The sequence below is a fragment of the Protopterus annectens genome, chromosome 9.part0 (assembly GCF_019279795.1).
Source record: "Protopterus annectens isolate FY-2018-M chromosome 9.part0, PAN1.0, whole genome shotgun sequence".
Lineage (NCBI taxonomy): Eukaryota > Metazoa > Chordata > Ceratodontiformes > Protopteridae > Protopterus > Protopterus annectens.
The window spans coordinates 1,316,842,951-1,316,867,950 of record NC_056743.1 but is presented as its reverse complement, the minus strand read 5'-3'; the positions used below and the strand labels follow the sequence as shown (position 1 = coordinate 1,316,867,950).

The 25,000-nt window shown below is 43.0% G+C and overlaps 1 protein-coding gene across 2 annotated transcripts in view; it reads left to right on the top strand.

Annotated features, from left to right (window-relative positions):
* USP39 (ubiquitin specific peptidase 39) overlaps positions 1-25,000 on the top strand; it is an 882,613-nt gene that overhangs the window by 233,401 nt on the left and 624,212 nt on the right. For both annotated transcript variants that reach the window (XM_044084285.1, XR_006366329.1), the window contains exon 6: positions 13,944-14,169. In XM_044084285.1, coding sequence (XP_043940220.1) covers positions 13,944-14,169 — 226 coding nt within the window. The remainder of the gene's footprint in view (positions 1-13,943; positions 14,170-25,000) is intronic.

The following is a 25,000-nucleotide window of genomic DNA, read 5'->3' as shown; positions in this document are numbered from 1 at the left end:
GATTATGAAGTTTTAAAGGTAGAGGGTTTTTTAAAGGAGAGCCAGGTAAACCAATTTTGTTTTTGGAAAAATTTTAAGGGGGGGCAGTCCCAAAAAATTACTGAAGTGGACAAACATGAGTCATGAAGCTGTAATATTTACATTTTACATTTTTTTTTTTTTTGCCCTCTGAATTCTGGGGAGAGGGAGAGAGGAATTTGCATTGCGTGGATCCTGGAATGCTGATGTAGGTGTGCATTTGGAAAACCAAGGACTATAACAAATTTTTGCTTCTTTTGCTCTAAGCAGGTTTGTGTTTCTGTGGGTAAATGATCAGTTTCTGACAGCTAGCTAATAACAATGAATTTTGTTGTCACTTGGCTAAAACATCCATTTCTGTTCATGTAAGTGTCTGTTCTTGCAGAGGAGCAGCTACTTCTGCAACCTTTTAATTTATTTAGTTTTGGTTCCCAGCTGTATGATTGACCTTTACTACTTCAGGTGCTTCTCCTTTGAGCTTCTGATATTTCCTCTTAGACCAACTGCTTTGCCCCTAGATTGGGACCACAGTTTGCAGAGCAGTTCTTTATCTTTAGGAAAGATAGAAATGTGGTCAGGTATCATGGTGCTGTCATCTGCTTAGACGGTGAGGATTTTAGTATATCATCTCATGATGTTCATCGTGCATACAGCTGCAGTAATCACAGATGGGTTTTCTGCCGTCAGGCGGTCCCTCGGTCGGCCGAATTCCAAAGTCTTGGTCCGGCGTCGGTTGTCGTCGCTTTCTCTTCTGACGTCAGTGAGGCCAGAGTATATAAGACACAGCCGTCGCCATGTTCTTCAGTCTTTTTGCCGCGCGGTGCCCGAAGCAGAAGCAGTTTGCAAGTGCCGGTCGGCTAGCTCCTGAATTACGAATATTTTGGAAACCGAAGTCTTCATTAAAGCTAAGTACCCCATTGGGGAAACTTTTCTTGCCTCAGACCGATGTCAGAAAAAGTTAATAATTGTATTTCTTGTGGGAAGCAAATACCGCATAAGGATTTCCATTCCCTCTGCATACCTTGTTTGGGCCCAGACCACGACGTCCCGGGCTGTCGCTTTTGCGCTACCTTCAATAAACGCACTATTAAGCGTCGGGCGGAGTTCGCCCAACGCTACTTTGGTAAAGCTTTTGATTATAAAATGTCGTCGGACACTCCGACTACCGTTTTGTCCAAAAAACGCAAGGAAAAGGACCGACACGCGAGGCCCGCGGTCCCCGCCGACGCCACGCCAAAACAGGTTACACGCGGTCCGGTTCTCAGCGAGACGCCTTTGCAGTCCCTGACTACCGACGACACTCCTTTGGCGGTGTCCTCTGTACCCGAGACCGCTGGGTCCTCGGCCCTTTCCCAGACTACAACCGAAGCCTTTGCTAATGTTGAGCCTACTAATGTGGACAGGTCCACCTCCACCCATGGTGTATTTAGGCCCTCATCTTCTTTTTCATTTAAGGCCTTTACTAAATCCAAAGCAGCCAGGCATCCCACGAGGCCTGTTGCACAGGGCCCATCTCCAGGTCCCATGCCTAAAAAACAGATGCTTAAAATGGCTGAGGATTTAATTACTCTTATCAGAGGTTCTCAACCCCCTCCAGACAAGAGACCCAGAGTGGAGGAAGATTCTCCCTCTTCTGATCAGGGATCCATTTTATCAGAACATTCTGATGCAGAGGAACACTCTTACTCTCCTTTTGAGGATTTGGATGCAGAACAGTCCATCCCTTCTGTATCCCCTCCTGAGGATTTTTCCTTTGGGAAAACCTTGCACACCTTGAGGGAACACTTCCATTGGGAAGGCCAAGACTTTTCAGATTCCAAGAAAAGACTTAGGGAATTTCTTTTGTTACCTCAACACAGACCTCTGGCTATACCCCCTGTTTTGGACATACTGGATGATGTCTATTCGGAGGCTTGCCTTAACCCGGATTCTCTGCCTCCTGCACCAGTCAAACCTGATAGGTATTACAGAGTACCCAGCTCTCACCAATTTCTCTTCAAAAGCCATAATGCTGACCCTGAAACCATTTCACAAGGCCCCAAGGGATTGAAGGCCTCCACTGCCAAGAATCCACTTCCTGCAGAAAGGGAATCGAGATCTTTAGAAAGGTGGGGTAAAAAGGTATATACCTCGGCCACCCTAGCCATGAGGGCCTTAAATTGTCAGTTTCATATGCTTAAATATCAACAGTTCCTGTTATCACAATTAAGGAACAAAATGTCTCAACCTGAACAACCAGATTTAAAGGAGTTACAGGATATGATGCATAGTGCAGAGCAAGTGGGTAAACACACCTTACAATGTGGTTATGATGCCCTAGAGGCTTCAAGTAGAGCGGCTGCTACGGGATCAGTCATTCGCAGACATGCTTGGCTTAGAGAACAAAACTTGCCTGATCATGTGAAAGCTAAACTTCTAGATGCTCCTTTACAAAAGGATGTGCTGTTTGGTACTAATGCTGAGGAGATATTACGGAAAATGGAAGAAAAAGCTAAATCCATGCAAACTGTCAAAACCTTTTTCCAGGTCCAACCACCACGTTTTAGCAGAAATTGGTCTTCAAAGAACTGGTCCTTTCCAGCCACTGACAAGCCCCAAAGAGGTAGATACAGACGCACAAGGGGCAGAGGGCAATCACAGGGATCATATAGAGGATGACAATGGCAAACTCCAGCACCAAGAGGTGGCGAGGACAGTGCACAACAATACAGGAAGCAAACCCAATGACTCCCTCATTTCCATGCCAAGCACGTCTCAGCTGGCAGCACCTTTGGGAGGAAAGCTAGCATTATTTGCAAACAATTGGCATATTGTCACAACAGACAAATGGATCCTGGACGTTATAAACAGAGGCTACAAATTTCATTTCCACACTCTTCCAAAAATGAGAGGCATGCCAAACCTGCCAAACCTGCCACAGAATCAAAGGGCAGAGGCACAACTACAAATTTCAAAGCTCCTAAACATGAGAGCTGTTCAAGAGGTACCTTCTCACGAACAAGGTCAAGGTTTTTATTCAAGGCTTTTTCTGGTACCAAGGAAAGGAACCGACTGGAGACCCATTTTGGACTTATCCATCCTAAACACATTTCTTCTTGTACCAAAATTCAAGATGCTCACATTACAGCAACTTCTTCCCATGCTGGGCAAGGAGTTTTGGCTGGTAACATTGGACCTCAAGGAGGCATACCTGCATGTCCCAATCAGACAAAGCTGCAGAAGATACCTCAGATTTCTTGCAGGTTCAATCCACTATCAATTCTCTGCATTGCCCTTTGGCTTATCTATTGCGCCCAGAGTATTCACAAAGTGCCTGGCATCAGTGATTGCTTACTGCAGACTTCAAGGGATACAAATTTACCCTTATTTGGACGACTGCCTGATCCAGGCGGACAGCAAGCACATACTTTTGGAACATCTGACATATGTGACACGGCTATTGCATGCCCTGGGATACACAATCAACAAAGAGAAATCAAGGCTAACACCATCTCAGAAAATAACCTTCCTGGGTGCCAACTTGGACACAAACACCCGGATGGCCTATCTTACGCCAGAAAAACAAGGGCAACTATCTCAGTACTTCAAAATACTAGCAAAAAGTACCAGGCTTACTGCAAGGAAAATCCTGCAGGCTCTGGGATTCATGGCATCTTGCATTCTTTTAATCCCATGTGCAAAGCTGCATATGAGGAAACTTCAATGGTACCTAAAAAACCTATGGTCTCAACACAGTCACAGTTTGGAAACAATACTACCAATTATTCCATGTCTGCAAAAGGAATTTCTATGGTGGGCCCAAGCATGTCAAGCAAACACAGGCCTCCCATTCTGCAAGCCTCAAGCAGAGCAAGTTATCACAACAGACGCCTCAGATTACGCCTGGGGGGCTCACATGACGGACAGGTGCATCCAGGGCATATGGTCCCAAAAAGTAAAGCACCTCCACATCAATCAAAAAGAAATGCTAGCAGTAATAAATGCAATTACAGCTTTCAAGGACTTCCTGCATCCAGGACAATTACTCATAAGAACAGACAACACCACAGTAATGTGGTACATAAACAAACAAGGAGGAACACATTCATACCCCTTGTGCAGACTAGCCATGACCCTTTGGAACTTGGTTCTGGAAAGGCAAATCGAACTTCAAGCACAGTACCTGCCAGGATTGGAAAACACACTGGCAGACAAATTAAGCAGAAATATGACAGATCCACACGAATGGAAGTTACATCTGCAGGTGTTTGCAGAAATAACCCAAGTGTGGGGGAGGCCAGACATAGATCTTTTTGCCTCACACAGGAATCATCAATTGGAAAGGTTTTGCTCGAGGACCTTTCATCCAAAGGCCTGGAGAGTGGACGCCCTTTCATTCAGTTGGACAGCATGGACAGTTTACGCATTCCCACCTCTGCCTCTTCTGCCCAAGGTACTTTTGAAAGCAAGAGCAGACTGACCGAAGATGATACTGATTGCTCCAGTCTGGCCAAGACAACACTGGTACCCATTGCTGAGGAGCCTAACACATACTCCTCCCTGGTCCCTGCCTCTAATGCCACTTCTACTGACTCAGCACAGTTACAAAACTCTCCACAGTCAGCTGAAAACACTCAATCTCGCTGCATGGAAAATTCCTTAACACCACAACAGACCCTACTCTCCAAGGAGGTGCAGGATGTCATTTTGGAGGCCAGAAGACCATCAACTAGGAAAGCTTATTCCGCAACATGGAAGCGGTTTTGTTCTTGGAATGCGAAAAAAGGCCAGGACCCTAGAAAACTGAACTTGCCTCAGGTATTACAATATCTAGCTGAGCTGCTGAACAGTGGACTTTCATTTTCTTCCATAAAAATCCATGCCTCAGCTATTTCTGCAGAATACAACACGGGTCCTCCTTTATTTTCTCACCCACTTTTACGACAGTTCCTCAGAGGGGCTAAGAATATTAGACCACCAAGGAAACAACCAATACCAGCATGGGATCTTAATTACATACTAGAAAAATTAACATTGCCCCCTTTTGAACCAGCTGCCTCAACAGATTTGCAATATTTGTCCTGGAAAACTGCCTTCCTTCTAGCTATCACTTCAGCTCGCAGAGTTTCGGAATTACAGGCCCTCATGGCGGTGCAGCCCTTTCTCATTTTCCATCAGGACAGGGTCTCCCTTCGTACCAACCCATCATTTATGCCTAAAGTGGTATCTAGGGTAGCTTTAAATCAAGCCATACACCTTCCTACTTTTTACCCCAATCCGCAAAACAAAGGAGAAAGGCTGCTACGTTCCTTAGACATCCATAGGCAGCTACGTTACTATTAGGACAGAACAAAGTCCTTCAGGAAATCAGAACAACTCTTTGTGTCCTATGCTGTAGGGGCTCAAGGGAAGCCAGTTTCCAAGCAGACTATTTCAAAGTGGATAGGCCACTGCATACGGTTTTGTTATTCCTATCATGAGAAATCTGTTCCTACAGGTATCAGATCACACTCCACCAGGGCCACAGCTACCTCTACAGCCTTCCTCAGAGTAGTTCCTACCAAAGATATTCTGGAGGCAGCCACTTGGAGTTCTGTACATACCTTCACAAAACACTACCACCTGCCCTTATACTCCAGAACAAGAGCAGGCTTTGCCACTGCTGTTCTGCAGGGCATTCTGGCACAACCCAGTTCCTCCTAGTACCTACCACCCTGTGCGTAGCTTTGGGATTCTACCCATCTGTGATTACTGCAGCTGTATGCACGATGAACATAGTACAGTTTTGTACCTACCATAAATGTAGATGTTCGAGTGCTAATACAGCTGCAGTACATGTTTCCCTCCCTCCTTCCCCACTTGGTAAAGGCATGGGGCCTAACAACCTCTTCATACAGCCTGACTGGGTTATCCTTCTAAGGTTTATTTGCTTGCAACCACTGTTTTTGGATTATATTGCATTGCATGTATACGCATATAAGCATAATTTATGTATTGCCTTCTTTTGGGGGGCACCTGACATCTGGGGCAAGAAAGACTGAAGAACATGGCGTCGGCTGTGTCTTATATACTCTGGCCTCACTGACATCAGAAGAGAAAGCGACGACAACCGACGCCAGACCAAGACTTTGGAATTCGGCCGACCGAGGGACCGCCTGATGGCAGAAAACCCATCTGTGATTACTGCAGCTGTATTAGCACTCGAACATCTACATTTATGGTAGGTACAAAACTGTACTTTTTCCTCAGGTGGCAGCATGAGCAGTGATGTGATTTACATGTATGCATGCACATTCCTATATTGACCAGCTGATACGCTTCCCTCTCCCTTCCTACATACATACATGTGACCTACTACTGTTCCTAGCCACTTCTACAGTGCAGTACATTGCTGAGTGACCACATGCCCTCCCTTGAGGTAGTCAGGCTTATTATCTGCCACTGAACTACATGTCCCAGTCGGGTCCCCTTTAGAAACTCAAAATCCCACTTACCCAAAAGACTGAGATGAAAAGCCTAACATCCAAGAAGACCGACCGAATGGAACAACAAATCACTAACGGAAAGTAATCACTTTGCCATCATGCTGACCTTTGCCCCTTACCTCTGCGGTAGTGCGATCTCTCAGTTGGTATATTTAGTTGGGGGTGGGTGAGGGGGCATAACACCCCACATGGGTGGGTGTTTTTGTGGTTCAGTGTTAGTATGTTTCCGGGTTGGGCAGTTGGATACTTACCTTTCAGTGTTTTGTCGGTGTTCTGGGCGGTCGGTCTTCCTGGATGTCGGGTGTTTCGTCTCGGTCTTTCAGATTTCGGGTAAATGGGATTTTGGGTTTCTAAAGGGGATCCATCCCAGTCAGCCCTCCAGTTTCCCAGGTTGCTAGTTGATCCGGGCTGTCAGCATCACAAGCAGGGCAGTGTTTATTACAGGCATATTAACTGTATTTATTTGTAAAGCTGAGAATTGAGAAGTGGACATGCCTTCACCATTTTACACAACACACAAGTAGGTATATTGGATTGCCAGTCTAAAGCAGGAGCGAGTTTGCTGCTGTTGTCATCCATGTTAAATTAGCAGAAACCTCTTCTGGTACTCTGCATACCTTTGTATTCTACCAACAGTTGCTATCAGCAAGAAGACCACAAGGAGGGAAGAATAAGTGGATTTGTAGGAGGTGCTTTCTAGAACAGCAGATGGTTGACTATTATGTCTCTGTGGCATTGGTACCCTCTAGTTGGTTATTGCTGATCTTTTTTCTTGTTTCTTGCTTTTGTACAGTCATATTAAAACTGATATAGTTGTATCGGTTTTGTGTGATTTGCAGCGTAATCTTTCTTCCTAGTTAAGTGTCAGCAAGGAGTTGAGTAGCTGTTATTGCATGATGTCCGGTGTGGGACTGTAGCTTCTCTCAGTTCCATTCAGTAATGTGTGCTTGATGGCTAGTAATGTCTCAGTTATATGAATTATCCTGAATGAAATTACTTTTGTGTCCTGCCTATAACTTTTAAGACTTGATTAAAGATTACATTGGCCACACTTGGTAAACAGCTGCTACACTTTATACCACATACAGAGCTCTAAGCACTTCAGTTCTGCCCATAAATGCAGTACCGGCATATGAATGACAATAATGCACTACATTGAAGACTTACTGGCATCTTTTGATTGCACTCCCTAGACTGTACTATGGCCCCATCCTAGCTGTGCTACTGAGTACTTTATACATCAGTATTTTCTCCTTTCTTCAACAAATGGCTAGTGTTTCAAAGATTAGTTGGTCATCAGTAGGATGGGCTTTTTACTTCAAGTCTGAAGTCTTGTAGCCTAGTGGCTTGGCTAGGTGCATCATCGAGTACAATGTATCCTTCAACATGTACATGACTAGGCACTTGCAAAAGCTTGAGAGACCTCAGACATTCCTCACAAAAAGAATGCAAGGAGTAAACAACAGGTACTATGCAGACAGTCTCAAAACCCTATCCCTGTACTATCTCTTGCAGACTGCAGTGTGACTATGCTTACCCTGCAAGGCATCCTTTTACCCCACAATGATGGATTTGTCGCATATCCATAAAACAAATCACATCAGAATTACCCAATCTAAGGACCTAAAAATAGTGTGGGACATAAACAGAACATGTTAGAGGGACTGGTATGTGTGCCAAACACTACCTTATAGAACAGGCTTTCTGTGTATGTAAAGCAAAAGTAATCTGTAACCTTATTTTTAAATCACAAATGTAACCCTGGTTTGGCATCTATGTCCCTAATGGACAGAGGCAGCCTATGAATGCTTGATGTGTACAATCTTATATTCTAACTTTAAAATTCCTTTACGGGTGTTGACACGTCAGTAATATTTTGATAAATTTGGGGTACGCTTGGCTAGGCTTTTACAGTAGCTTGTGGACCAATGGCCTAGTAACCACCTATGGACCTGTGAAGTTTGGGCAGCTAATTTCCTAACAGTTAGTTGTTAACTGATGAAGTATTGCTCCTTGTAAAGACACCCAAAAAAAAGATCCAATTATCTCAAAATATTTTCCAATGGAAATGATTCTATTTATGGCCATTCAGTGGGTTTGAATAATTTTTGCTTTGTACCAAAGATTTTCCAAGATTTGGTTAGCCTTTTGTTCTATCCTTTCATAATTATTGGTTAAAATTCATTTGTCTGCCAGTTCTGCTTATTTACCTGTTAATTGTCTTACTGCATCACATCTATTTAAACAACTTTATAGAGATGTTTTGCATCTCATCACTTCCATAAGAAAGATTTCCAACATAAGACAAATATTACATCCTTCTCAACCTGCAGCTGCTGTTGATTTGAAGTATTTTTTGGAAAACATTTTTGGTGGTTATCATTTCAGCCACTGTGGCTGGGCTAGCCATCAGGTGGTGTAAACCTTGGCTCTAGATGATTGTCACTGAAGTGACACCCCAACCCCATGTGCAAAAATGGGAAAAACGGTTTGTGGGTGAATGGATCATTTCAGTCAGAACTTCTGAATTACAAGTTTTGAAGTACAAAGACATCTTCCTCATTCTTCAATCCTGTTTGCCAAGGTTTGATGCTAAGGGTCACTGCTGCAGTTTGTCCCATTTTCTGTGGGAAATTAACTTTTGGTGTATAAAACTCAAAAACAACAATAAAAACTGAGCTGACATGAAAATAAAATAATTAAAAGCTGGTAATAAAAACCAATAACATCATTAAACTTATAACATCATTGTAAGCGCGTTTGTCTCTAACATACTGAGACTTCAGACTGAATAATGCCTAGTAAAAGAAATACTTAACTAAAATCATATCACACGATTGCCAGTTAGTGTTTTAACCCTTTCAAGTATGCAGCAAAATCTTCTCGATTTAACCCTGGTGGGTAACTTGCATTTAGCCTCACTTGCCATACATATTCATGCCACCCTAGTTCATCCTCTGCATTCAACATTTTCTCCAGATTTTTTTATTTCATCCAGTACTAGATCATTTGAAGGCCACCTTACATTTACTGTAGTTTATAGTGCCTTCACAAGGCATTCTTCTCATCACCCACTTGTACTGCATGTTTATATTCAAAAATACATTTGTAGAATTTTCTTACAGTATGACCCACATAAAATGACATACAAGAAATGCACACCACTAAATAAACTACAGATTCCTAATTTGTATAGTATGTTTAAATGCTTGCTACCCACCAGGTTTAATCATTTTAAGCATTTTTTTTTTTACTTGGCATTATTCAATCTGAAGAAGTCTTAGTATGTTGGAGATGAAAGCTCTTACTGGTAATGTTGTATGTTTAATAAAGTTGTTGTTTTTTATTACCAGCTTTTAATTATTTTATTAAAACGTGCGGTGTATGTCTGTCTTCCAAGGTTTTGGGGTTGTTTTGGGGGTGGGCTAGATTTTTCCCATATCCTTGGACTTCAGCAGTTGCATGGCTAAATAGAGCATTCTATGCCATTTCAGCAGTTTTTTTTCCTTTGCACAGTAAACAACTGGTTATAAGTAGTCTTGCCTGTCTGCCCCCTCAAGTGATTTTCAGAGTGGAATGTATTCAGTTGGGAATATTTTCCAGTGTTTCTTTTTCAGTTGTTAATGTTGGGCTTTTCTCCTAGTACTTATGAAGTTTAACGTGGAGTCTGGTTGTTTTTGTTTTTTTTTTTTTTTTTTTTTTTTAAGTCCATGACAGTACCTAGAAAAATTGACCAAGATGTTTGCCCATGGAAGACAAAAAGCCAGTCATTTACACTGCCTCTTTTGCACTAGAAAGAAAATTCTATCCCAGAAAACAAAACTAAGTTCATACAGTTCAGAAATATATCTAAAAAGGCCACTGGAAGATGCATAGACAGTACTCCTACAAGCACAAGAGCAAACATTCAGAAACAACTAAAAGTAGTTCTGGAAATAATTTTAGGGGTAGAGCTAAAAACCGAGACCGATTCAGCAGTGGTGGTACAGCGGTAGCTTTGTTGCTTCACAGCAAGAGTTTCTCCTGTTCGATTCTCGACTGGAGTGCTTTGTGTGGAGTCTGCATGTCCTCCCCGCGGTCGAGTGGCCTCGGAAAGACGTGTGAATGGGCGTGCCTTTGCTGAAGGTTGGGCGTTGGGCTGGCAACTCGGCACCATAAAAATCAACTGCCAATCATTAGCGGACCAGAGTTCCGCTGTGACAACCCCTAACTGGGAAAAGCCGAAAAGACAAACAACTAAAAACAGAGACCCAGCCCAAAACAACACCATGTAGACAACTTCAGAACCACTATACCCAAAAGAAGACTTTGCAGAGTTCTGCACCCCCCCCCCCCCAACAGATGCTGTCAAACAACAAACATAAAAAGATAAACATTTGGACCAAATCCCAGGTTGCTGATGTTTTACTACCATGGTGTATCGTACTGTGGAAAAATCACTTTTTACCTCCACTGAAACACCTGCCCAACCTACACCTATCCCAGAAGTACATGCTCACAACATGGAAACGAGCTATAGTCAGACCTGTACCTGAAGTTCCTCAGCCTAAAGGCACCAAAGATTTCCACCAAATATCTGTACTCACAAACTTAGGCAATATAATTCAGAAAATTTTATTTACCCAGTTTACAGACTACATAAAAGTATAAGTATCCTAACACCACACCAATATAGTTTTTTTAGTCGGGATGTAGTACCATGACCTCTCTATATACACTAACAGTCATCCTACAGGGTGTCAGCAAAGGCCTTATTACTGGAGTAATGTTCATCAACCTCATTAATGCCTTTGACCTTGTAGACCATGACCTTCTACTAAATAAACTCTCTTATAGCAGCAGACATCAGCACCAGCTCACTTCCTTAGTTTAGAAACCTTCCTTACAGGAAGTTCAAAATCTATATAGCTAAAACATCATTAAAAGTAACCCCCTTAAGCAAAGATGTACCACAGGGAGCCATCGTGTCACCTCTTCTGATTTCCCTGTTTGTAAACAATCTCCTAGCATTCATATTTCACTCCCTTTGGTCCTGTTTTGATTGGTCACATCACAATTCACCATTAAAAAAAATCAGAAAAATAACCTTTCCACTTTCACTCAATGTCTAGTGTTTTATCTCATCTGTTTTATTAAAAAAAAAAAGGCATTGGATAAGTTCCAATAACAAATATGTATATTTTTATAATGTCATAAATAAAAATGTACTTTATATTGTGTATGTATGTAAATGTGAAGCCTTTCTCCCTGTGCCTTCACTGAAAAAGGTATTTATCTCAGTCAGACTTTCCCAGTCAACAAAGACAAATAAATAAATCAATAAAAAATAAATAATTTGCCCTGTGTTGCATCTATAAGTTTACAAACCGTACTCAGTATTTGGTCTTTCTACTGTCTTGTACAGCGGCAATAAGACAGTAGCATCACTACTTGAAATACTATGAAGAATGTCTTTAATGGTGGCATAATTTTCCTTATAGCCATCAATGAATTATCTTTATAAATCAGACACCTTTTAACAGTAAATCCAAGGTCTATTAACTTAATCCCTGTTGGGGAATCAATGTTCCACCTATTGCATATGGATATAATTACTGCAAAAATGAAGAATCTTAGATTTCTTGGCATTAAGTCCATGTTGTATTTCCTAGACCATACATCAGTTTTATCTATATACCCTTGTAATATTGTATGATCATTTATATTTGTAGCTACAGCCCCCAGCTTGCTGTTGTCTGCATTTTCACAGACCCATAATGCCTTCTGCTTTGGGGAATCTGACATAAATATTGCAAAACTTTGACACAAGCACTGACCCTTGGGGGACCCCTGTGAAAACATATCCTTATTTGAAAGGGACTGCAGTATCCTAACACTATAGCTTCTCCCTTCCAACCATCTTTTTGTCCATTTAATTACAAAGCCTTTAACATTAAAATTTAGACATTACACTCATAATTCCTTTGAGGCACTGAATTAAACACCTTTTCCAGATCTAAATACACCATGTCCCCTGACAAGCCCTGATGTGCTGCTTCCTAAACTGGTTGGTAAAAGCTTAGCATATTCGATGGGCAAGAGTGCTGTACAGTAAAACCTTACTGGTACTCATCCAGATAATGTTCTATCCCTTTTGTAGTCCTATCATAAACTATTCTTTCAAAACACATAAGATGTAGGTAAGACTAATAGAATGGTAATTGTCTACTGGTAATTACTTTCATAGTAGGCTTCACATAACCCATTGTGACTTCATGCTGATCTTTGACTAGGACAACAGATTTAACAGGGCAGCAGATTTAGTAATGTGTCTGAGTGTGGATGGCTTATTTCAAGCAGTCTAGTTTAAGGATATGCTGATGCAGACCATTCTGTATGCCTCTTCTTAGTTGTAGTCCTTCCGCAGGCTTCCCAGAGACTTGTTGAAGACCAGCAAAAGGGAAGTTGGCATTGACTTCCATGGAAGACCTTTATTATGTTGCCAGTTTCTCAAGAAAAAGCTCATTAACAGTTTAAGGAAAGTTGCCAAGTGTCCAGAAGTGTTGCCTCTCCAACTTTGCCCCCAAAGTTTTGGCACATGGCACAGGTCTTATCCTTAGTTTCCTGGTTAACCTGCAGCATTCCGTACAAAGGATGTTTACCTGTGCTTGGTGTAACATAGAGAACCAATAATGGAGACCATATAGCTTCTGGTTGTGTCCTTTGAAGCTGCTTCTTTGAACTGTTGTGTCCTTTTTTTCAGGAAGGCCGAAGGAGATGGGATGGTTTCATCCTACACTAGACCTCAGCAACTTAAGTAAGTGCATCTTATGTTAATTTTAGCAAACACTGCTGCAGCAGAATCCTCATTTTTAAGAGATAACCACTGGCTAACTTCTGTGGTACCAGTCTCTGACTTAGAGCTCTTTGAATATACTCCTGCACAGCAGAATAACACTCGGAGTTGACTATCACATGGTTAAAAGGTATAGCAGCCCTTGCATGCTTCAGTTCTTTATGCCACAAGAAAGCCTGTCAAAAGTCCATATACCAGATTCAATAAAGCCTACATTAAGTGCACACAATATGTATTCAAGAATATTCTTATCACATTTTTTGTGCTTTCCAGTCACTCAGCAAGATTACACTAAGTGTAGTCTACACTTTGTGGTAAGCTTTACGAATCCCTGTCAATATTTAAAGCTGCAAGAATATCAGTAGGAAAACTAAAATTAGGAGGAAGAAGGTGTGAGTTATGTCTTTGTCTGTTCACGCAGAACGGTGTACACTTAGTGCACACTTAGTGTAGGTGTTGTTGAATCCCGAGGAACGTGTATTTTTGTCTCTTCAAGGTAATATCAGGGAGTAAGCACCCAGTTTGGGAACAGTTTCCTTACCTTTAAATTACACTATTGAAAATTTTACTAAACCAAAAAGTTGTATGATGGAAGAACACTAATATAAAATTTTAATTTTTAACAGGCCTTGTCGAATGTTCCGCCTCTAAGGAACTATTTTCTGGAGGAGGGTAACTACAAGAATATTAAGCGGCCTCCTGGAGACATCATGTTCCTTTTGGTCCAGCGTTTTGGAGAGTTGATGAGGAAACTGTGGAATCCAAGGAACTTTAAAGCTCATGTATCCCCTCATGAGATGTTGCAGGCAGTTGTCCTCTGCAGCAAGAAGAACTTTCAAATTACCAAGCAAGGTATGTACTGTAAAAATATTGCTAGATCCCTGTACCATTTGTGCAGAGGTTGGTGTATGAACTGAGCTGTGTATATAAAGCTGTAAGGGTTGTTTTATTTTTTATTCTGTACTTTTTTATTCTGTACTTTCCCAACATTTCGAAGGAAAGGGTATTGACATGTTTTGCCTCTAGTTAAACCTGACTGAAAACAGGTAATGTACCATTTAGAAGTAGGTTTGCTGCCAATTTCACTCTAGGATGTATAGGCCGTTTAATGCATTATATGAGTTATATGGGGGCTGTGTTCTCTAATCCTTGATCCATGGAGGACTCTGCATTATTTTACTTGTGTTCTTGTGGATTAGTGCTTTAAGAAATCATAATGTAGTTCTGATGAAGTTGAAGGCTGACATTTTTCATCCAGCCAAAACTTCTTCAGTAGTCCAGCATCCATGTGGATGCATAGCTGCAGCATTGCTATTTAAAAAAAAATGTTCACCTAGCTCAGTTTGTTTATGCCACTGAAATGAACAGTCAGTGTGCCAATTAAGTAGTCCAGGAGTGATATTTCCAAACCAAGATCTGAAAGTAATTAGAAGAATATGGAGTTCTAGTTTTACATTGTGTTGATACTTGGAATTTTATTTAAAATTTTTACTGTGTGTATTTTTTCCATGACATCCCCTGAGAAACTTGCCCTTTGATATAAAATTTCCTCCAAAAGATTATGACCTTCAATGTTTCTTTTGGGAAGAACCACAGTACTGAAAGTTGTAAGCATTATACTACTTCTAGCAGTAATTTTACTAACTTTTCTATTTTTTTTTTCTTTTCTTTTCTGACTTTTCTTGAGCACTGAAGGCTTAGTGTAATGTAACTCGCCATCTTTCTGTTGTTTTTGCTTTTACTACTACAACTACTCCTTTCTCTCCACCTATTTCTAAATTCTGTAAACAGAAAAAGTGTAGAGATCATGGGGTGAAAAAGTTTAAAAGTTGTGAATGTTGGATGACCAAGATTACCAGGCCTTACATGCTGTTTGAAGCAGTCTGTTTTCTAGCAAGTAGTGTACAGACTAAGTTTTCGATTTTGCAGGCAGGTATATATGCTTTGTCTACTGGCCACTCATTCCACTCCAGTGCTTGTGCAGGTGTTTATAGAGGGACAAGTAGTAGACAAGAAAACTTTTTCATTCGCAAAAATATGGTTGTCAGAATTGCATCTGAAGGGGAGGAGTCTGATTTAACATGGCCTTCTCTTGGCTGGCATACTGGAGGGTGTGACGTCTGGGTTGGAATACTCTTTCTTTGTCTTTCAATCTTGGCTGGCATACTGGAGGGTGTGACGTCTGGGTTGGAATACTCTTTCTTTGTCTTTCAATAAGTCTCTGGATGCTCTCCCAAATTTCTACCACCCTCTGCTGAATTTCTTGCTGCTGAGTTAATGACACCAGTGGGGGTTGGTTGTGTTGGGAGGGTGGACATAAGCCCAGTCATGGTTTCTTGCTTATTTTTATGAGGTGTGGGTATCTGAACCGTGGGCATTGAGGATATTTGAGTATATCATCAGAATGTGCTGTCTCAGGCTTCATTTGATGCTTCTGCATTTAACTTGCCAGACTTGGGCATTAATGTCTTCGTTTCCATGTTAAGTGTTATAAAGGATGTGGGGTGGGGACGCCTATTCTTTATAAGTTTGTTTTGGATGATTATGAGGAGAGAGAGGCCTTATTGTTATCAAAGCAGAATGGATCTCTTGTCAAGTTTGAGTTTCGGGATGAAAGCTTTCCTTTGTTTCCACAGTGACATGTTGCTCTTTTTTATTGATAGCTTAAAGCATAAAAAAGCACATTTTAAATGGCCTGAGTCCTTATCCTCCCCATTAATAGGTATGAAGCTGTTGAAGCCTGTAACACTGACAGTTCTTTCTTTTACCAATTCTTTTCAGGATATTTCCTCAGAGATTTCTTTGGAATCTGTTTCTTAACCACCTGCCTAAAAAAGCCTGATTAATTTTATAGGGTTCAGTTGCAAGGTACATTTTTGTATAGATGTCTGACTCTTAGACCTATTAAGAAGAGGACCATTGTCTGTGTCAGCAGGACGTATGCCACAGGCGTTAGGACTTCTTGGTAGGTAAAACCTTTCCTAAGCTGCCTACAACCTTCTTGTCATGCACTGTAGACACCCTGCCTCTCTGTGCTTTCCTTCATTCAAGGAAAATGGCTCCATGATGCTGTTTAGTGGATTTCAGTGTGTTTGTGTGAAAAAACATCACTTTGTGAATAAAACTTTTTTTCCATGTTCCAGTATTTTGATTAATTTGGATTTTTTCCCAGACAAACTTTTTTTGTGTCCCATTTTGTTTGAGCTTATGCCCATTTTTTGTGTCTCAAACTGTTTTAGAAAGCTTTTCACAGGTGTGTCTGTGGTAGGACAGCACTGCCAACCACCACCCAACTTGCCTTTATTTCTTAGAAATTTGCACAGTACAGGGACTTTAAAAGGTCCATAGTCAGGTGAATCATGGACATGAGCATCTGCTCATACAGAATCCTGAGAGTCTTTGTGCTCTTCTCCTTTTCCCATTAAAGTTCCGGAGCTTCAAATCCCTAGAACAGGGAGGAACTTTTCTTTCTCCTCCCTTACTGAATTTGAGAGTGTGTGTTAAATCAGTAACTGACTTAGTTACAAAAATTGTAACTGAGCAACAATGAGCTTGTCAGAGACTCTTAAAACTGCAGCCACTTTTGTGGAATTTTTGGCTGACGTGACTTTGCGACCCACTGATTGGTAACATCTAAGCTGGTCATATTAAGTTCTCCTCCTTTTCATGCCCTATCTTTGATAGAGTCCACTGTCCAGGCTCAGGGCAGATGGGCTCGTGCCCTTTTTACCACTTACTGCATTCATGGTACATGATTTCTTGTGGCATTCCATTTTTTGCCTTGGTCTACTTCATTTATCTTGTCGTCACAAGTGCTGCGCAGTTCTCCACGCAGTATATATTGCTTTTGGAGTTAACCTCTGTACCAACCCCCCCCCCCCCCATGATGGCTACACCTGCAAAGCCTTATGTCCGTATTGCCTCGATGTTGACCCTGGTGCTCACAATGCCATTTGTGTGTGTATTGCTGTCAGGTGCTGTGGTACTTGTGTCTTTGCCAGTTTGGGACTTCCTGGTGTTGATGCCAGTTTACTTGTCATCAGGGCTTGTGGCATTGTTGCTGCATATGCCCACTCTACAGTTTCCATCATTGCTGCTCTCGAGTACCATATGATGGTTCTCTTTGATGGCAGTCTGCTTTACCTGCACTAGTGCTTGAACTATGTGTCTACTATGTGTGTTAATCCTTATGGCCTATTATGCCCTTGCAGCAGGACAAAGGGTTCTTGTGTCTTGAAAAGCCTACTGTTTATACATCTTTCCCTCTGAAAGGCTACCTTTGTTTTATTAGTCATCCCCCATCTCAAGAGGCCTAGGAAAGCTGAAAAAGATTAAACAACTTGAATCACTTATAGTATTTGTTATCTAACGACTTGGATTAGAAAGGCAAAGTAAATTCCAATGCTTCCTTCAGAAATTACCTCATATTTGGGTAATACCTCACTCATGCTTTTGAGACAGTGGGGGGGGGGGGCTGTTTTCCTTCCCCCTCAAGAGCCTTCTTCAGAAGTCCTGCAGGTAATCCTTCCTTCAGTAATTATCAGAAGGTGCCCCCCGCAGTGGATGTCTTATAAGGAACCATCAGGATTGGGTGGGAAAACCTATTTCTGGTTGTCGTTATCCTGAAGAAGATCTGCAGTGTCAGGCCCATGCAGAGTGAGCTGTGTGGTCAGAGACCTCTCAACCAGTACTGTAATTACATCAGAAGCCATCAGAAAGACTTTCACACCTCAGAACCCTTCAGTCAATCCTCTGGTCAAGGAGGCAGTTTTGAAAAGCACTTTTACGCTTTTGCTAAATTGTCCCTTACAAAAGCTAAAGTATGCCTCACATAGTGAATTTTAAATGGGACCAGGCCAGTGTAATAATCATACATTTGAGGGTTTGCCGGATAAGTCTCTAAGTGATGAACTGATCTACTCTATGGCACACGTCTTGTATAACCGTGTGCAGGCACCTGCTAGAGCTCTTCTTGGTGGCATTCATTGATTACACTTGCAGAGTTTACTGAGGATTCCAGTGAGACCTTCCTGCATTCTCCTTTCCTGAGCCCCTATAGTTCTTTCTTTTTTTTGGAAAAAGTCCACAGGCATATGGGGGATATGTAGAAGTGGTTCAAAACCATGATGGCTGTGAGTGTAGAGTTCTGCCATCTTCCAACATACCCTTTTTAGAATGCAAAGGATCCAAACCTACATGGGATTTCAGGGCAGCACACAGAGAAAACCTCAACAAAAGACTAGTAGGATGGTGCTTATTTATCCAACAAGCTCAGGGTCTCAGAAACAGGCCATCTTTGCATTTCAAAAGTGGCTACAGTTCATCTACAAATTCTTCATTAGTTGAAACCTTATCAAACTATCTGTCTGGAGGAATTGCAGAGTTTACTTGTTCCTTCATCCAATAACTTGGATCAGAAATAACTATAATATCTAGAGAAGGGTACAGAATTCCCTTCATTTCCCCTTTGTTGCATTTTCACCCTCCTCCTCTTCAGTAACTTTGCAGCAAGAAGCAGCTTCTCAATATCCTATTTAAAAAGTAAAAAACAAATAAGGGTCATCCAAGAGGTTTAATCAGACAGGAAAAGGTTTGGATACTATTCCAGATCCATTTGTTGATGCTAACAAAAATAAAGGACCTGAGGCTAATACTTGATCTTAGTAACTTAAATTAATTTGCCCCAAAATAAACCTTTCATACAGCGACAGAGCAGTCCATCTTTCTTTACAGATTGAATGTACTTGTTAGACCTCCAAGACACCTACTTCCACACAGAGATTGCCAATAAGTTCAAAAGGTATTTGTATTTCTGATGGAAACCAGTTATTATCCGTTCTGAACTCACCCATTCGGTGTTGTCTTTGCACTCAGAATGTTCACAGTAGTAGCTTATCTTGGGCTCCAGAGAGGCAAGATCTTTGTACCTATGCAACAAGCTTCACCCTATACTCTAACAACAGAAATTCTGATTTTTGTGCAGGAAGCTTCTGCTCAAGTTCCATTTCCTAGTTATCACAGTGAATTTTGCAAAATTCCATCTGAATCACAGGCTCTGATCTTCCGAGGGTGCAAGTTAGATCTCACTCTCTATTGTAAACACATTCCTCATGACAGGTTATCCATCCTTTAGTTTTCAGTTTCTATGGTCATGCCCCAAAATCCATGGGATGTTACTCATGTACCTCTTGTAATATTGTACTTGAGATTACTGTAATGGACAGCTTAGGTACAATGGACTGAAAAGTCTGGGTCCCTTCTCCAGGGTTTGCAGGTTGTATCTTTAGTGGTGAGTAGACATAGATCATATCACTTTGAGGACTCCTTTTCAGCTACGCTCTCGTGTACGGTGTCAAAATGGATGCATCTGCCCTGGGGTGGCTTGGGGGTACTAGAGTGGGAAGGTAGTCCAGAGTGTCTGGTTGTGTCAGAAATCCTGTCTTCATGTCATTGTATTGGAGATGTGAACATTTCTTACCATCAGTGTCAGAAAGTGATAGGCATGTAACGTAAAAACATGACTGCATTATGGAGCATCACCAAACAGAGGGGAACACCTTACCCTTTGTGTGTTGGGAGGCCAGTTGCATTGATTGTGATGTACCTGACAGGACTAAAGCAAGATCCTCAAACCTGCCTGGTGGACATCAGTCATTAACAGGCTATACAGTAAGGGAAATAAATTGCTGTCCAAGAGTAGGAGGGTACGGCATAAAAACTGGAAACACTCCCTCCTCATCGTAAACAAGTGAATAAGACTTCTTGTAAAGTCTTCCAAAGCAAACTACAAATCTAAATTAGCTTCCCAAACTAAGGACAACCATAAGGTGTTCTTTAGTTGCATCAGAAGCCTTAAAGGCAAAACCCAGATCTGTGCTGAACCTTTAGTTAATGGTACTACATAAACAGATCCTGTGGATATAGCAAACCTACTGGCGGACATTTTCATTGAGAATTTCACACCCTGTCCCCACCGCACATGCCTCAGCGAATCCCTACCCACCTGTCCCCCACCCAGTATTTCAAAGGATTAGGTCTTGAACGCCTTCTACAAAGCTAAGAACACAGCCTCCATGGGACCTGATAATATCCCAGGCTGTGTTCTACATGGGTTAAAAAAGGAATTAGCATCACCACTGAGTACCCTTTTCAATCACAGCTTGAGCACTGGCTTCATCCCAACGGAATGGAAAATGGCCACAGTCATCCCCTTGCACAAAGGGGATGCATCCACAAACTCCAGGAACTATGGACCCATTAGCCTAATCAATCTGATCTGCAAGGCCATGGAGCGAATCATCATGGACCTTATCAACAAAGATATAGGAAATCTACAAACACTGGACACCCCACCCAGTGTAGCTTTGTCAAGGGGCGATCGTGCCTACTAAACTTGGTGGAATTCTTCAAAACAGTCACCAAAGCTCTGGATACACACGAGGTCAAATCTTTGCACACGGCCTACCTAGACTTGGCCAAAGCCTTCAACACAGTCCGCCACTCGGGCATCATTGACAAACTCCTCCAGCTGGGCATCAACTCGTATATTGTTAGGTGCCACAAGCTGGCTTACAGAGAACTCGTGCAGTCAAAATAGGGGACTCCACCTCCACCAGTAGACCCGTACCCAGTGGAGTTCTACAGGGATTGGTTCTGGGACCCCTTTTGTTTAGAATCTATTTCTACGAAGTATACACTAAAACTAAAGGTCTGTGGCTCACCAAGTTTGATGATGACCGCAAGCTAGGAGCAGTCATAGACTCCAAAAATTATGTAAATATCCTACAAGAAGAACTCAAGCTGACTCAAGACTGGTGCCTCATGGTCTCGGACTCAATGCAAAAAAATGCATCATCATCCCCTTTGATAAGGAAACTGCCCCTGCTAACTACCACATCAATAACAGTACACCTGATGATGCAAGTCTTTATTCATTCCTTACTGGTAGGACTTCAGTTCCATCCTCGGAACCAACACGGCCATTTCCAAGCTCGCACCAGCCAAAAAACTCTCAGCTAAGACCTACGCATAATGCCCCTTTCATAGTTGCACCAGATCTCGTTTGCCGTGTTCCTCGTCAGACGTGCCTAGCCATCTCTCTCATAGCTAAGTGGAAATTTGTGATTTTTTTTTTGTGTAGTTTCTCTTCAAACTTTGTCGTTTTTAGTCAGTTTAGCCTTTTCGTACGATCACCTATAACCTGCTTCTATTTCCTACCCTTTACCTTTGGTAATTAAATCTCTACCATCGTTGGTACTGTCCATCTCTCCTGCCTTTGGTAGGCCTTTCCTTTACCACTTGTGGTATTTTTTAAATACCATCGTTGGTATTCTCTCCTTTCTTTCCCTTGTTGTTGTTTTCTTTAGAATGTCCCCTTGTTGTCTGTACTATGTCAGACAAAGTTAAGTTGGGGTTTAAACAGTGTGACAAGTGTGGGCGTAAGATGCCCAACTCGGACGGCCATGCTCCATGCGTTTACTGTTTGGGCGTGGATCATATAAATGCTGATTGTGATATTTGTTGTAGTTTTAGCAATCGCACTCTAGCAGAGAGTAAAAGCAAGCTAATTCTAAAAGGTTTAATCAAAACACCTTTTTTGGAGGCTCTATCTGGGTCGGAGGTCTCAGTGCCTCCTAAGACCAAGAAACCTGAGGAAAAATGGAGTCACTCGGTTCCTGCATCTCCGTCAGTTATGGAACCGAGTCAGCTCCATGCTTCTCCGGCGCCCTTGGCGCAGCCCTCTTTGGCACCAGGCCCTGTGTCTTCTCCCTCGGTGCCATCTCTAATGTTGACTCCTGTTTTGGTTCCAGCCTTGACACCACCAGCTTTGGTGCCATCCTTGATTCCGACACTGGCTTTCACGACCATACCTGCTTTGGCACCATCCCAGGCCACGGTGCCAATAGCTTCTTCGGCTCCGCAGACTATGACCTCAGTTCCTAAAGTTGAATATCTCCCAAGAACCTGATACTCTCCAACGTATGACACTTTTTGTGGGGCATCGGTTTAGCTCCTTTCTTGAAAGACCTGATTCTCCTTCAGCAGCCTCCTTTAGATCCACCAGGAGTCTTTCTGAACTAGATATAGTGCGGGTTGTGGACCAGCTTCTGGCAGCTAGGGGATAGCCTACTCCAGCTAGACCTTCCGTCCCTCTTGGCTCGGAATCCTTCATAGCATATTCTTTCATTTATCCTCCTGTGGCCTTTATCCAGGCCCTGGAGATCTCAGTACTGATGTCCACACCGGTGCATATTGTCTCAGCCCTGACTGCAGATGTTTCCCTGTCAGCACCGACTACTCTTGCTGCATTGGCTACGTTCGAGCCGGTGCACTCTCGGAGCAGTGTTTGGACTGTTGGCACCTAGCCCGGCACCTACTTTTTCATTGGCACCGTCTATGTCCACGGCCCTGCCAGCTTCCAGTCCTCTTGGAGCTCCTCACCGGGAGGTTGGCTCCTCAGGGTGGGGTGTGACCCCAGTTCCGAGGTTGTCCTTCTTGGTTCCGGGCTCCCATCCCTCCTTGCGCAGGCCTGCTTTACAGGTGATGGAGAGGGTTCTTGCCTCCGCAGGCTTGCAGTCAGCATCTATGACATCGGCACCAGAACCACCCCTCTAGCATGCAGCTGTCCCAATCCCCTACTTTGGTATCCCGGGCACTGGGAGCCGCAAGACCTTCCCTTTGAAGGGAACCCTTTCTTCAGAGTCCTTCTCAGAAGATCCCACTTGGGAGCCACCCCGGAAGAAACTGTGCAAGAGGAAGCACCTTGATTCCCCTGAGGAATCTATCACTAAGGACACTAATTGCGATGAGGGGGAAGGGTCCCCACGGTCCCCCCCAGATGACATCTCAGTTGGAGACCTTCTCAAAATCTTCAAGCAGCAGGGAGACTGGAAGTCCTCTAACCCTTCTCTGAGGAATCAGTGTTCTTGCAGGCCTTGCATGCCCGGCCATCTACTTCCTGGGTGACCCCACCTGCAGATGACCTTATTAAACTGATCGTGCAGCGTGCCTGGAATGCCCCGGACAATGTAGAACCTGTCTCCCAGAGGCCAGACAAGTTTCTATCCACCTCTGAAGACTAGCCCAGCTGGTCCAAGCAGTTGACGGTTGATTCCATGGTCATGGCGGTGGCCACCAAAAGGGAACTGGCAGAAGATAGTTCCACTGTCCATCCTCCGAACAGGGAGCCTCGGGCCATGGACAGACTAGGGAAGTGGACTTGTGCTTCAGTGACCTTTGCCATTTGGTCGCTGAACTATGTGGCACACTTCACTCGCCTCCAAAGAGACCAAATCTCTGAAATGTCTTCCTCTTTGGCGGGGGTACTGCCCGATGAGGTACGTGACACTGTCACCTTGCAGCTAGCTACCCATGAATCTATGCTTTTTATCTCACACCACCGAGGGGGCAGCTCGAGCTGCCGTATCAGGCATTGTCATGAGACGCCATGCTTGGATGTGTTTGTGTGACTTCGCAGACCCCTTTAAATCTTCCTTCATGAACACGCCTGTAGATGAATCTGCACTTTTTGGTCCCAAAGTACGAGACACCCTAGCATGAAGCGAGAAAGATGGAAAGACCTAGTCTGCTGTGGGTATACGTTTTTCCACCCCCCCCCCCCAGAGGTCCTACTCCAGGAACCAGAGGGGTAGAAATTGTGGTTCAAGAAATCCCAAGGATCTTTTTGTGACACTTGTGAGCAATCCCCCTTGGGGCAGAGGGGGCAACTCATCTGGAAGACTCCCCTTTCAGGGCAGAGGGGGTCCACATAACCAGGCCGCTAGAGATTCTGTCTCCGGCCGAGCCTACCAGCGCTCCTGAGCAGCGACCCGATTGTTTTCCTGTGGAAGCAGTCGGGGGTCGTTTTTCTCTGCACCTACCAGCCTGGCAACTTATCACTACCGATGTTTGGATGCAGAGAATAATATCCAGAGGTTACCAGATACCATTCAATTTAAATCCCAGACCCGTCAAATGAATCCCCAATGTGCCACCCAATCAGAGGGGGGAGGTAGCAGCCTTAGAAATAGAAAAGCTGCTAAGAAAAAGTCATCCAACCAGACCAGAGAGGATCTGGGTTTTACTTTTTAGTGCCATAAAAGACAGGGGACTGGAGACCATTCCTGGATCTCAGCCTATTGAACAAATTTATCAAACCTCAAAAATTCCCTATGGTCACTGTACAGTCCATTTCTCCTTTCTAGAGAGGGACAACTGGATGTGCTCTGTAGACCTCACGGATGCATATTACCACATAAAGATGGATCACCGCTCCCGGAGATTTCTCCGCCTCCAGCTGGGAGCCAGTCACTACTAGTTCAGGGCACTGCCATTCGGTCTCTCAACAGTGCCCCCAAGTGGTCACCAAATGTATGGCAGTTGTAGTAGCTCATCTTCAACTACAAGGATTCCAGGTTTTTCCATATCTAGACGATTGGCTCCTTATCGCCCCAACCAGGAATCTTCTAATCCGCAGCCTGTCTTACACTCAGCACCTCCCTCTCCGCTTGGGGATTACAATCAACAAGGGCAAATCTTAAATGTCCCCCAACAAAAACACTGGAATTCATTGGAGCAGTTTTCGACACAACATCCTGTCAAGCTTCCCTCCCTCCTCACAGGCTTTCGAAAATAAGACACCAAATCCAAGCCCTTCTTCCACAGACCTTTGTACCAGCACGCC